This window comes from Podarcis tiliguerta (genome assembly GCF_965153285.1).
Source record: "Podarcis tiliguerta genome assembly, chromosome: 10".
Lineage (NCBI taxonomy): Eukaryota > Metazoa > Chordata > Lepidosauria > Squamata > Lacertidae > Podarcis > Podarcis tiliguerta.
In genome coordinates this window covers 30,653,323-30,667,330 of record NC_139543.1, presented here as the reverse complement: position 1 = coordinate 30,667,330, position 14,008 = coordinate 30,653,323, and the positions used below count along the sequence as shown (strand labels likewise).

The 14,008-nt window shown below is 42.5% G+C and overlaps 1 protein-coding gene across 4 annotated transcripts in view; it reads left to right on the top strand.

Moving 5' to 3' along the window:
- Positions 1-14,008, top strand: part of CPM (carboxypeptidase M) — a 34,945-nt gene that overhangs the window by 2,497 nt on the left and 18,440 nt on the right. Inside the window, exons 1-3 of one of the 4 annotated variants that reach the window (XM_083399908.1) lie at positions 598-821; positions 910-1,066; positions 13,258-13,355. In XM_083399908.1, coding sequence (XP_083256034.1) covers positions 913-1,066; positions 13,258-13,355 — 252 coding nt within the window. In that variant the 5' untranslated portion in view covers positions 598-821; positions 910-912. Of the gene's footprint in view, positions 1-597; positions 822-909; positions 1,067-6,087; positions 6,107-13,257; positions 13,356-14,008 lie in introns of those variants that run through there. The other 3 variants (XM_083399909.1, XM_083399907.1, XM_083399910.1) reach the window with 3 other exon arrangements.

Genomic DNA, 14,008 nt, shown 5'->3' with positions numbered 1-14,008 from the left:
GTTTGTGACTTGGGGTGGAGCTGGGCAGCTCAGCAGGTTAGATCATAATAATAATAATTTATTATTTATACCCCGCCCATCTGGCTGGGTTTCCTCAGCCACTCTGGGCGGCTTCCAACGAAGTATTAAAATACAGTGGTCTGTTAACCATTAAAAGCTTCCCTAAACAGGGTCCACGGTCGCAGGTTCGATCCCTGCATGGAACAACTGCATGATATCCCTGCATTGCAGGGGGTTGGACTAGATGACCCGGAGGGTTCCCCCTTCCAATTCCATGATCCACATTAGAGAAGAAGCGCGCCAACCCCCGGCGGGCGGGGCGTGATTCAACTCTGTCGCTTGGGAGTGTGCCGGGGTGGTCTCCCCGGAGGCCTTTCCGGCGCCTGAACACGTAGCAACTTGCCTGCCGCGATCCTTTCCCCTCCGAGGTTCCTTACTTGGCCGCCCGCCGGGCGCACAGGCTGGTCGGAGCTTGATAAATACACCTTGAGAGTGAGGGGCGGGTCCCCTCTCACGCTTACTGGCTGCCTCCGGCGTCACTCAACGAGCCGGGGCGGGGCTCGCGCGGAGGGGTTGGCCCAGCGCCTCTTCAGGAGCGCCTGGAGCAGCGCCCGGGCTCAGATTGCGCTCAGCAGCGGCGCGAGCAGCAGCTGGGAGCGTGGGCGGCGGCAGCAGCAGCAAAGCGCGCGACGAGTCCCGTCGGACTTCCAAGGAGGAAAGCGCCTTTGCTGCTGCTTCCTGAGGTAAAGGAAGCGCCGCGGGGAACTTGCGCCTCTCTGACACCGAGTGCCACTTTTGCCTCCAGCGCTGAGGAGGAGAAGGCAAGGAGCTCCAGTGCCGCCCTGGGCTCTTTTATCTACCCTCTCTTCGCGCTGACCTGACTTTCTCGCTCCTCTTGCTTCTTTCCAGGAGATGGGCGCCTTCAGCCTCGTGCTCCTGCTGCCTTTGGTGGCCGCGCTGGACTTCAACTACCACCACACGAAGGAGCTGGAAGCTTTCCTGAAGGCTGTGCAGAGGGACCACAGCAACATCGCCCACTTATATAGCATTGGCAAGTCGGTGCAAGGTACGGCTTCTCTCGCTCTCCTCCTCCCCAAGGGTGCCAACTTGAATAAAAAAAATTGGTGTGTGTGTGAAGCAGGTAATTCCCACCTTGCATAGTCAATAACACCCACACCATTTCAAATGCAATGACCATCAAATAGGGGTGTGTGTGTGTGTGTGTCTTGGACCCCTCAAATATTTTATTGGGGGGACTGAAGGGACGTTGATCCCTAAGAGTTGGCTCCTATGCTCCCCCGTAATGCATTCGTGGACCAAAGGGGAAACTTAACTGGCCTGGGTAGGGAGAGAGGTATTAACTGCCAGTCATCTCCCACAGTCTGGTGGGCAGAAATGCCTATGGGACTTAGCATGCCGCATGTCAGTGGCTTCTTCCGACAGAGTGAGCCACGCCCAAACCCCATGAAATCTCAACAGTGGAGTTTTCGAGAGGACCTACCCAAGATCAACCTTTTCTAGTCAGAGTCACCAATTTGTTTAGGGCTGAGGTGTACATTTTCTGTACGCTCGAACGCAGTATATTTTCATTTCTCTGAATGAACCATCTGGCATTCAAACTGTTTTGGATGGGTTGGGGGATATTTCTGCCATTTAGCCCATAACTGGAATGATTAACTACTTAAAATGCATTTTGCAATACATGGGTAATACCCTGAAGCTATTTTTAACACCTCCCCAAGGACCCTTCTACATTATTATTTGTCTTTATAATGCAATCAATATGCAATTGGTACCAATTTGTTTAGAGGGATCCAGATATCTTTTCTGCAGCTAGCACAATTTGCTGTGAGGGAAAACAACACTTTCAGAATGCTCAAATTACATTTTCCTTGGCTAATGGCTATAGATAATTTATCCCACTAGAAAACTTGCCTATTATAATTCAACATACTACAGGGGTACCTCGGGTTACATACGCTTCAGGTTACAGACTCTGCTAACCCAGAAATAGTGCTTCAGGTTAAGAACTTTGCTTCAGAATGAGAACAAAAATCGTGCTTTGGCGGCGCGACGGCAGCAGGAGGCCCCCACTAGCTAAAGTGGTGCTTTAGGTTAAGAACAGTTTCAGGTTAAGAATGGACCTCCAGAACAAATTAAGTACTTAACCCGAGGTACCACTGTATTTGGAATTATGTTGTATGATTACTGACTAGTACCTGCCCTATGATATCAATAGCTGGTAAGTGGCATCTCTCTCCATGCTATTCTATGAAATTTCAAAATAGCAATTGCTTAGGTTTAGGTATATTGTATACTTGTTTGAAGGCAGTTGCTTCTACAGGTAGATGTACTGTTTGAGTATGGTACAGCTCATATACACTTTTGAGAAAGAAGGCAGAAACTGCGTGGTGACTACCTCCACTTAAGCAGTCTATCTTAATACTTGGTTAAGACGTACATTTCAATCAACATGGCAGAAATTGAGTAATCACATTTACTACCCTAGCAAACAGACGCATAAAACAGATAAAACAAACTTTTATCTCAGCAAATAAACTGCTGTCTACAGTTAATACATGGTGACTTTTTAAAAACACACTCTCTAAATTGACCTCTACATAAACCGATGAGTTCTGGTAGGCAGAGTACTCTGTCTATTTGTTCCGCCCAGGAAAACCCATTTAGGACCAAGTTATTTGTACTTGTGCAAATTTATGCCATGCTCCAACAAGTGTCATAGTAAAATTAAGACCAAATACCGTAGTTTTTCCTTGCCTAATGAGTGACACAGTTATCCTAAGAGAAACAGCGTAAAGTTACATTCTTGAGAAGTGCATCATCTGTCCACATAATCCTATTTAATCTGGGTTTGCTAGGAATAATCTGTAATTGCATGCACGGAGGCTTCTCAACAGGAAGAAGCAGTTACTGTGATTTTATCATTTTGGGTAGAAAATGTTAAAGGGAAATATGCACAGTGTCGTATTTTGTAACTGTTCAGAAGAACAATTGAACAAAACAACAACAACATTCTTTTATTGTTTATACCCCGCCCATCTGGCTGAGTTTCCCCAGCCAATCTGGGCGGCTCCCAACAGAATATTAAAAACACGATAAAACATCAAACATTAAAAACTTCCCTAAACAGGGCTGCCTTCAGAGGTCTTCTAAAAGTCAGAGCATTGTTTATTTCCTTCACATCTGATGGGAGGGGGTTCCACAGGGCGGGCGCCACTACCGAGAAGGCCCTCTGCCTGGTTCCCTGTAACCTCACTTCTCACAGTGAGGGAATGGCCAGAAGGCCCTCAGAGCTGGACCTCAGTGTTCAGGCTGAACGATGGGAGTTTGAGACGCTCCTTCAGGTATACTGGTCTGAGGCCGTTCAGGGCTTTAAAGGTCAGCACCAACACTTTGAATTGTGCTTGGAAACAGTGAGAGCCAACGTAGGTCTTTGAGGACTGGTGTTATATGGTTCTGTCGGCCGCTCCCAGTCACCAGTCTAGCTGCCACATTCTGATTAGTTGTAGTTTCTGAGCCACCTTCAAAGGTAGCCCATGTAGAGCACATTGCAGTAGAACAAATCTTACAGTAGGATGCAGGTTCCTTTACATTTCTGAACAAGTGGCAGCTCTGTGATGGGAAACAAGGTTGAAGCGATAATGTATCTGATTTAGGCAATGCTCTGCCAGTCACAGAGGTTGGTACCTTATATTCCAAGTAAATACACATGTATATTTCTACACTAGAAAATGCCACCATTTTATTGAAAAACACTTAAGTGCTTATATCTTTCAGTGGCTTTGAAAATTACTTGGCCTGGATGATTCTCACCCTCTGCTGCTGATTCTAAACAAAAACATGCAGAGTGGCACATAGTTTTATGTGTAGGGTTCTGACTTCCCTGTGCTTCAATTAGAACTTCTTAATAATTCTGACATTAGTGTTATATAGTCTAGGGATTCTGAAAAAAAGTTGGTTAATTGTAATGCAGAATCCTTCTGCTTCATGATTAATGTCTGTTGAGATCATGATACAAAAAAAAAAGGAGTTCGTTGGAGGATTATACCATAGTCATTAAGTGAGCAACATGCGGTGCGTTAAGAAAATATGACTGTAATCTTTTCAATTGTAGTTCTGTCAATCAAAGGTGTTTGAATGCGTGTATAGCAGGTATGTGCCAAGCAATATATACATATAAAATACCCAGGTAATAAACAATGCAAAATTCCTCTCCGGAGGTAAAGACCAATTAACCCGCAAATAATGTATTACACTTACCTATTGTCAATAATTCAACCAAAGCACAACTTAAAAAGACACAGGCACGTATCCATTTTAATTGACTTCCTTGGTGTTAATTGTTTTCGCAACAGTTTTTGGCTTCTTGTCAGAGATGGCTGTGCCAATTCATTTGCACATATTTCTTAAAATCAGTCTGGGTCCAAAGAGGCAGAAGGAACTGAACCATGCTTTGGAGGTCAAAAGTCTCATTCAACTTTTGTAAAATAAAAGCTTCCACAGATCTTTTTTCTAATTCTCGATCAATGTACTCATTAATGCATATCAGTTGATGGTGTAGCTACAGCAGGGCACAGGGAGAAGGGGGATTAGGAATGACTAAGGCCGTTATCCTTTGCAAATATGCACATCCTGAATGGCAGTGTGCAGCTATGGGTGAAACTCTAAATAAATGGCGTATTCAGGATACATATTTTTAGTCCATCTGATTACAAGTCCATCTTCTTTTCAGTGAGCAAGTGACCAGCAGGGAACTCTTTATTGCTGCAAGAGGGAATGCCCTTGAGATATGGGGATGTGCTACTTCTGCTTAAATTGCAGAAGAATAGTTATGGAATGTGTGCATGAAGGCAGTTTATTTGAATGCTTCTGCATTAAAGGTTTCCCCATCATATATGAGACTTTGGCTTTGTTATGCTGGTCACACTGTGCTTCCAGTTCCTGTACCTACCTGTCCTCTAGAGGTGGCATACAAACTATTGCTTTCCTTTTCCCCATAGAAGAGAATGGCAGTGGTCCACATCATCACCAGTGTCAGGAGCGGGAGGTGGGGTGTCATTTCCCAGCTGAATAAAGCACTGTAGTGTAGCATTTTACTTTCTCCTGTTTTGTCATTCAGTTGTATGGTGGAGGCCAACCTTGCCCCTGAGCTCTGGCAGTGGGCACTCAAGCTTCCTTTGCCACCTTCTTTGCATCCCTATTGCAGTTCCTGGTTCCATTCCTTCTCCTCTGCCCATCGTCATGAGGTATTTTGATGTGTGTGTGCCTAAACAAAACCTTGAATCCTGTACACATATTAAGAGCAAACTCGTTTTCTATGTACGGGCCCTTTGGGAGGCAAAGCAGCACCATCCACTCAAGAGCAAGTTTTCAGCAGGCTGTGGAGATCCTAATGTTTCAGTAATACAAAAAATATTTAGAAAAACAGAACTGTGTAAGTGAGGGCAATGGGACCTAAGAACAGCCCAGTGAGGGCTAAACATGCTTAGTGTTCACAGTACAGTCATACCTTGGGTTGAATGCGCTTCGGGTTGAGTGCGTTCGAGTTGCGCTCCACGGCAACCCGGAAGTAACAAAGCGCGTTACTTCTGGGTTTCACCGCATGTGCAGACGCTCAAAATGACATCACGCACATGCGCAGAAGCGGTGAAAAGCGACGCGTGCGTGCGCAGACGTGCCGTCGCTAGTTACGTTTGCTTCTAGATACGAACGGGGCTCTGGAACGGATCCCATTTGTATCCAGAGGTACCACTGTATGCTGACTAACTGTTGTGGGGGTGGAAAGCGAGGGGGAGTGAGAAATAGGCTCTATTAAACAGAAGTTCTATGAAAATGCATGGCGGGTTGGAGACTTGAACACTCAAAAAGAGTACTCCACATTGCAATAGTTTCAGGTCTCAGTTGTAGTTCATTCAATAAAGAAAATGTGAGTTAAGTTTCCTGCAAAGCTGATCACATTCTCCTTCTTTTCCCCTCCCCACCTTTTACACCTTAATTTTAATTGCATTTACTTGGAATGAACGACCATGGAAACTGATGGGTCATAGTTCCAAATAGATATGGCTGGAATTGAGCTGCGACTCAGGTGAGCCTTGCTAAAACAACTTGTATACCTAGCTGGACCCTGTAGTAGAGGAAGGATGTAATCTAGGTGTGATTGTACCTCTAATGTTTTGGTGCCCATAAATATTCATTACACACCCATTTGCTTTGAGAAACAGTACATCACTTTTACTCCTCATATCAGCTCAAGAAACCATTACAATCTGACCCAGATAACGAACTCTTCAAGAGTGCTGTCTGTGTCTCTGCTAAGTACAGGGTGTTGTCTGGCTGCATTAACTGTTTCACGATGAAGCGTCGTTTCAGCTTCTCTTTGTTACTGCTGAATTTATATGCGTGATTTACGAAGATTGCATTTTATTACTGCTGCCGTGCCCTTGGTATGGAATGAGCAGAGAAGCAGGCATAATTTAAAACATTTCAAGGGTTCCTCCTATAGCCTGGCTAGCTTCCTTTTTCCCATTAAAGGGAATTGTGGAAATGCTACTTTTGGTTGTTTCATTTCTACCCTGTCTTTCCACCAAATGCTGCTAAAATAATAATATAAATATTGGATTAACAAGAGTTCGTTCATTTTAGTACTGGAGTGTTGAAGGTGAATTTTAATATGTTCCGTTTTGGTCATGGGACATCATTACAAGGCAATACATCTTTACTATTATTCTATTGTCTTGTGAAAGTTACTATAAGTACAATGTACTGAAAGCATGGTGTGTGCAAAGGTGTCCCAAAATCTATAATGGGGGGGAGGGCAATACCTTTATTAGAACCAACCAAAACATCACAAAATAGTGAGCAAACTTCCAGGTTATTCAGATCTCTTCATCAGGCTGGATGAGATCTGCAAAATACTAGGAGGGGTACATAATATAGTGGCATTGTGTTAGAACAACAAAAGTTTGCAGTGGATCCTCTGCTAAGTCTGAAAAACTCGTCCCAGGACTTTGTAGAAAAAGAAAAGTGAGGGTTGACTCCAACAAAGTTACTAAATTCTTTGATAGAAGGGACTTTTGCTCATCCGACAGAATTTCCCCTTCACCTGCTCTTTCCCAACCCCCTCAAAATCCCTGCCAGTGCTATAGAGGAGTGTGGGAAACCCCAAGCAGATTTGGGGAAGGGGAGAGAGGGAAAGTTTTGTTGTGTGAGCTAAATTTATTCTGTAGCTCCAGTGACTTTGTTCAACACAACTAGAGTGCTTACCTGTTGTGGCACATATACACTCATGTTTCTCTTGAAAAGGCGAGAGGGGTAGATTGTCCTCTCTGCAGCAGTATGTAAGCCTTTCTTTTTTAAAGAAGTTATTTTGCCAGCTTTGAATAATAATCTGTCTCCAGCACTGGGGATTACACATCTTCAAACAAGGGCCAAAAGGCTTTTCCACATCTCAAAGCTTTCTCTTCCCATTCCATCTGTGCAGCCAAAGCACTGTTACTTGGAATTGGTTGGCTGATCCTATTAGTTAAGAAACCAAGTCTATACAAGTTCTAATTGCTGGTCATAGGTGCTGTGTATGAATGTTGAAAACCCATCTCTCTTACCAAGAGCCAGAAGGATGCAAAACAGAGAGAGGGTCTTGCGTGACTACATAGCGAGGGTTTACGTCCTTGGCTTAGCAGGCACTAAGATATTGTGAACATCCTTAACTGGCCATATTCCTTCCATACTAGCCGGGGAGTTAAGTCCTATGGAATTCAGTGGGACTTACATCTTAGAAGATATGCATAGAATTGTTCTATAAACTGGGCTGAGGTTGGGCAAGCTTTTTACACCTAAACCTGATCATGAAAATTGCATAGAGTTTTAATATAGAAAATGCCCAAGCAGATCCACACACTGGGACTGAAGATCTGTGTCAAACTTTCTCTATACTTTCTCAATGAGTGCCTTCTGTGTAACACTTTTCAATGCTTGCTAAGAGCTTTTCCATTCCAGGAAGCTTATGCAGGCAATTAAGGGTACATTCCCCACAGTGGTCTGTTGATGTTTGTTTTTAATTTCCTTTTGCTTATAACTTGTTTTTAACTTTTTATGATGCTATTGTTTTGTTTTTATATTGCAAACTGCTGTGATATATTTTTATGATACAGCGGTATGTAATTTATTTATTTAAAAAAATGAATACATATAATTACTGCTGTCTTTGGAAGCAGGCAGAGTACATTTGCTTAAGAATCTTCACCGCTCTCTGCAAGATATTTTAAAACGTCTGTTGGCTTAATAGGTATAAAATGAGCCAGCAGACTAAAAAAAAAGTTGGTAATATGTTTACTCATACATAAATTTCTGTCTTAGCCCAGGAATCTTCTGTAAATCAGAGGAAGTAGATGTTGTTTTTGAAAACAACTTTTAATTTATGTATAACTGTAGCCTAATTGTAAGGAATTGGGGTTATTTCACTGCCCACAGCATGCGTTTACCACCTCCATCCTAGAGCCTATGTTTAGTTTCCAGTGGCTAAAGTATATATATATATAGAGAGAGAGAGAGAGTGTGTGTTGTAGAACATTATGCCATTTTTCCTTTTCATAGCAGATTGGTTCTTCTTCCCCTGTTATCTTTGTAACTGCTTTGAGATCTTTTATTGATGAAGCAGTACATACATTTTGTTAAATGAACAAATGGTTAAATACTGGTAAATCTGTAATGGAAGAAGAACTCCCATTGACACCAAGTGGGAGCTTTCCTTTGGCTGCAAATAGCAGTTGTGGAGGTTAAGTTGGTTCAGCAATGCAAGCTGTTTCTTTGCTGCTTGTTCCTTTGCTGACACCATCATTTCCCCAGCCCCCCTCCATTTCCCCTCTGGTGACAGGGACGACTTTTGCCTGTTTTGCATAAGGGTTTTCTGCCCTATTGAGTCAAACAAAGGCAGAGTTCAAACCTTTTTTAAGGTGTAGGAAGGAATTGAGAGCAGAGCACATGGGGCGGTGAGGTTTAATCTTTCATATCCCAGTTGCAATTCTAACAAAAATCTCTTCCCACATTCCTCTTAGGGCTTTCCAAGAGGAATCTCCCTTTTTCTAAAACTTTGCTAAAACTCATGGATGAGGATGAGTTTTTAGGGCAGGGGGATTGTGGTAGTGGGGAGTTTAAATCTTTAATCTCACACAGGCACTGCAGTTCTGATTAAATTAACCATGCCCTGCTCTTATTGTTTTTTTACACCCTAATGTTCTTCCTAATTACAAGTTTAGCATGGCATCTACCTTAGCGTTTATAGCACGCTAGCCAATTATAATCTATCTACTCTCTTTTCTCTTATGTCAGCAAGCTTCTAGTATTGATATAAATGACTGTCACTCCTCAGTAACCTTTCTGGAAGTATCTTAGATTTCAGGTCACCGTGTATGTTATGGTAGTTTCACTTACAAAAACCACCTTATCCCTATGACCACTCCTGTGTCTGTCTGTTTCCTTAGCACAACAGAATCCTCTTTTGGTGATAAGGACGACATAGATATTGAAATAGGTAAACATTCTTAGTAAACTTAGGTAAATAAGTAAACATGCATCAGATTAGGGTAGATGTAAAGGGATGAAGACCCTCATAAAGTATTCTGGAGACTCTCAAGCTGATTTGCAGACAGTTTCATTGTGACGGGAAAGTTTGGTAATAAAAACTAATAAGTAGCTGAATGGTTAGGAAAGTTACATCTCTACCAAATACACTAATGACTAATGAAACATTCTTACTGCACAAACAGCGGCCTGTAGTTCCTTTCAGTTATAGATAGAACTTCATGCTAGATCAACATTGCTATTTTCAGTGCTTTCATTTCCCAGAGGAATGAAAGCAAAGTTTGTCCTGATGTCTGAATGAACATCATGTTTTAGGTGTCGCACTCCTTCTAGCTTAATAGATACAAAATGAGCCAGCAAAAAAAAGAGAAAAGTTGGTGATATGTTTACTCATGCAAAAATTTCTGACTTAGCCCAGGAATCTTCTGTAAATCAGAGGAAGTAGATGGTTGTTTGTTTTTGTTCACATAGCCTGTATGTGAACTTTTTAAAATCAACAGCAGTACTTTATGTACAGAAAACTGCTAAACAACGCAGCATTCACATGGGCTCCGGATCCTGACGGAAGGCAATTACAAAAGTTTAAATATAAAAAAGCAGTGCAATAATCCTGTATATGTCCCTTCAAAATGAAGTCTCATTTGTTTCATTTGGGTTTACTCCTTCCCAGATATGAGTTCAGAATTGCAGCCTAACTGTCTGATACAACCAAGTGAAGCTTAATATTATTTAGCTAAGTGTTTTGGCTTCCTCTGTCAGCAAAATGTAACACAGTCCAATGCATGTTTACTCCAATGTATACAATGGGTCACACTCCCAGTTAAGCATGTGTAGGATTGGAGCCTCTGAGAGATAGAGGCAGCCAAAATACATGTTATTTAATTCACACTTTTTACAAAATAGTCACTTTTTGGGGGGTGGGGGTGGGAGACAGCCACATGGCCCTGTATGAGAATGTGCTCCTGATCTGGGCCCCTTACTAGTTTGTTGCTGCAATTTTCCAGCTGCTGTTTGCCCCCAGAGGTGTTGGTTGCTCCCAAAGGCACAGTTTTCTGCAAAAGCAGCTGGGCAAGTGAATTGGTCAGCAGTTGGATGGCAATTACTAAGTGGGAAATTACCAAGAAAGCCCAGACAGTCACATCTGATTTCGAAAGAGAAAACTTTAAAAAGAATATGAAAGGGATAGGCTGAAATTTAGAGTTGGGATATTCAAATCCAGGGATAGCTAACATGACACCCTCCAAATGTTGCTGGACTCCCAACTCCCATCAGTCCTACTATGGTGCTGGGAATTGTGGTTCAGTAACATGTGGCGAAGGGACGCGGGTGGTGCTGTGGGTTAAAGCCTCAGCGCCTAGGGCTTGCCGATCGTAAGGTCGGCGGTTCGAATCCCCGTGGCGGGGTGCGCTCCCGCTGTTCGGTCCCAGCGCCTGCCAACCTAGCAGTTCGAAAGCACCCCTGCGTGCAAGTAGATAAATAGGGACCGCTTACTGGCGGGAAGGTAAACGGCGTTTCCGTGTGCGGCTCTGGCTCGCCAGAGCAGCGATGTCACACTGGCCACGTGACCCGGAAGTGTCTCCGGACAGCACTGGCCCCCGGCCTCTTGAGTGAGATGGGCGCACAACCCTAGAGTCTGTCAAGACTGGCCCGTATGGGCAGGGGTACCTTTACCTTGTTAAAAAGGTAATGGCGAGCAGCACATTGGCTACCCCAGGTCAAATCTCTTCAGATATTTGCTATGTTCAGCAGAAGTACAGATAACAGAATAGCAGTGTGGATCTTGCGGAGAGTCAAGAAATGCAATGCTTCTTTTAGAAAGTGGAACTTTTGCTCAAATGAGGGTAGGGGGGAGGAAGAGAGACTCTTGCAAAACTAATGCAAGTTGCCAGTAAAACTAAAAATAGAAAATGAGGACGTGTTGCTAAAAACATCCATACAGTGGTACCTTGGTTGTTGAGCAAATCGGCTCCTGAATGCCACAAACCGGACTGTTCTGGTTTGCGAACGTTTTTTGGAAGCTGAACATCTGATGTGGCTTCTGCTTGAGTGCAGGAAGCTCCTGCAGCCAATCAGAAGCTGTGCCTTGGTTTCCGAACTGTTGCGGGAGTAGAACGGACTCCCGCAACGTATTAAGTTCCACAACCAAGATACCACTGTACATCAGAATCAGAAACAAGACAGAGGCAGTTGCACTATTATATGGAAAAGGTGGGAAACGATTAAGGAACAAGGATTGGTAGGTTCCAGAGATGAAATTCTTGTTTCTGATCTATGTAAGATTTTCGATAAGTACCCACACCAAAACCACTTTCTATGAAGAGAGAGACTGAAGAACCCAGGTGACAAAAGATAAACTCAAGGACTGGTTGACAACATGAAATCAATGAGACACCAGACCTAGAGCTCAAATGGGAAATTAAGCATTTTCTAACAAATAAGTTCCTTTCCATTAAATCTCCTTGCTGGAGCATTGGCAGGTAGCTAATGGCTGCATTCACACATTGTCATTGTGTGAAGCCAAGGTTTACTCATGGCTTCTTGATCACGGTTTGTTCCAGTGAAGCAAACCATGATCCTTTGTTTGGACTTTAAACTATGTTTGTGGTTTGTGGTACTTAGGGTAGAGCAAAGCAGAAGTGATTTCCATGTTTGCACAAAAGCATTAATTATGATTTATCATGAAGTATGAATGTGGTTGGTGTAACAGCTTTTTTTGTTTTGTTTTAATGTTATATTGGGGGAACCTAGGAAATCAGCCTAACCTCTTGCTGAAAAGCATTATGAAACCAATAATTACATTAAAAAAGAAATGTTACTGAGATAGAAACAGCATGGCTTCTGCAAAGGGAAGTCTTGCATCATCAGGATTTTAGAATTTTTAAATGGGTGGCAGCAAATATATAGGGCAATCTGATATAATTTATTTGGAGTTCTGAACAGTAGTCTTGAGAGACAATGGAGTGCGCCTCCAGAGGTGAAGTTAAACCATTGCATTAGCAGCACTGAAGTGACCGCCCTGGAGCACAAGCCTGGGCAGAGTGTATGGAGGTCCTGGGCAGCTCAGTCCGCCTCGTAGTCGGACCCTGTAGTTGCCCTTAGCTAAATTTGGTTTTCTGGTTTCTGACCAAAAATTCACGCCAGCTTTTGTTTGTTAAGAAAGTTAATTCTCGTGCCTTATATGGTACTCTGTTGCTTTTTAGTAAGCTCCTTTTTTTTGCTTTACTTTTTCCCATTATTCCTTTGCAGCTGATTTCCTGTTGATATATTTTTAAAGTCGTCTTCTGTTAAATAAGTCTTTGTTTGTAGAAGTGGGTTAAGCTTTTAAGACTAAGGAAACATTTCTGACAGTTTTTATTTAATAATATTGTTTATGTTTTATTTTTGGCTTGAGCTAAAAAGCAATGTTTGGGTTGCAATTCTGTACATAGTTACTCACCCTTGAATCCCAATAATTGCACCAAAAAATTCCATGGTGAATTGCAGCCCAACTGCTTATCAGTCAGGAAGATCCTATGCCTATTATTCTAGGAAGGGGTTTTTTTGGTGTGTGTGGGGGGGGGGTTTCAATTGAGCCAAAGGAGATATAGCCCTTCATTTGTTTACTTTGCATTATTTTGCCATGGTATATATATAAAAAAATTTCTTTTCCACTTAAAGGTAGAGACCTGTGGGTTCTTGCTTTGGGAAGGTTTCCAACCCAACATAGGATTGGCATACCAGAGTTCAACTATGTTGCTAATATGCATGGGGATGAGGTACGTCTACTACTTCAATTGTTGTGGTTTCCTTTACAGCATTGTTTGCCTGATATCTTGGAAGCAGCTGAGATCATATACTCATGGAAGTCTTAAGTTTTTGCCAAATTGCTAGAGATGCATTTAACATTTCTCTCTTTAGGGATTCAGAATCGAAGGGTGGAAGTGTCGTGGTGGAATTGAAGAGAGAGAGAGAGATGTGCTAAATATTATCAAAGGGCCTGTCACACATAATATTTAGAAGGTCCATCTATTTCTATCATTCCTCAAGACTGGGTTTTAGTCTTTCTTTACCTCAGTTGATAACAGCTGAAGAAAACAATAAAGGAGAGAATGATACATATGATCTTCCTGGTGAATTTCCTAGGACCCCTAGGAAACAAACAAATGACAGAAAAAGCCATAATCTGACTTACTTTGTGTATTTTTGGCAGCCTTCAGTAATAATTCGAAAGAGCATACCAAACAATAAGTGTCCTGCTAAGTTCTCCAAGGCTAGTTTTATCTTGCTGTCAAAGCTGAATGCTGATAACATCAATGTGGTTGAGACAGCGTCTCAAATGGCAGCATGAAAAGAATGATACATTATGAAAATAATGTGTTAATAGTAATCAGAGCTTTTTTTTGTAATGGTAGTCCCTGGTACAGATTAC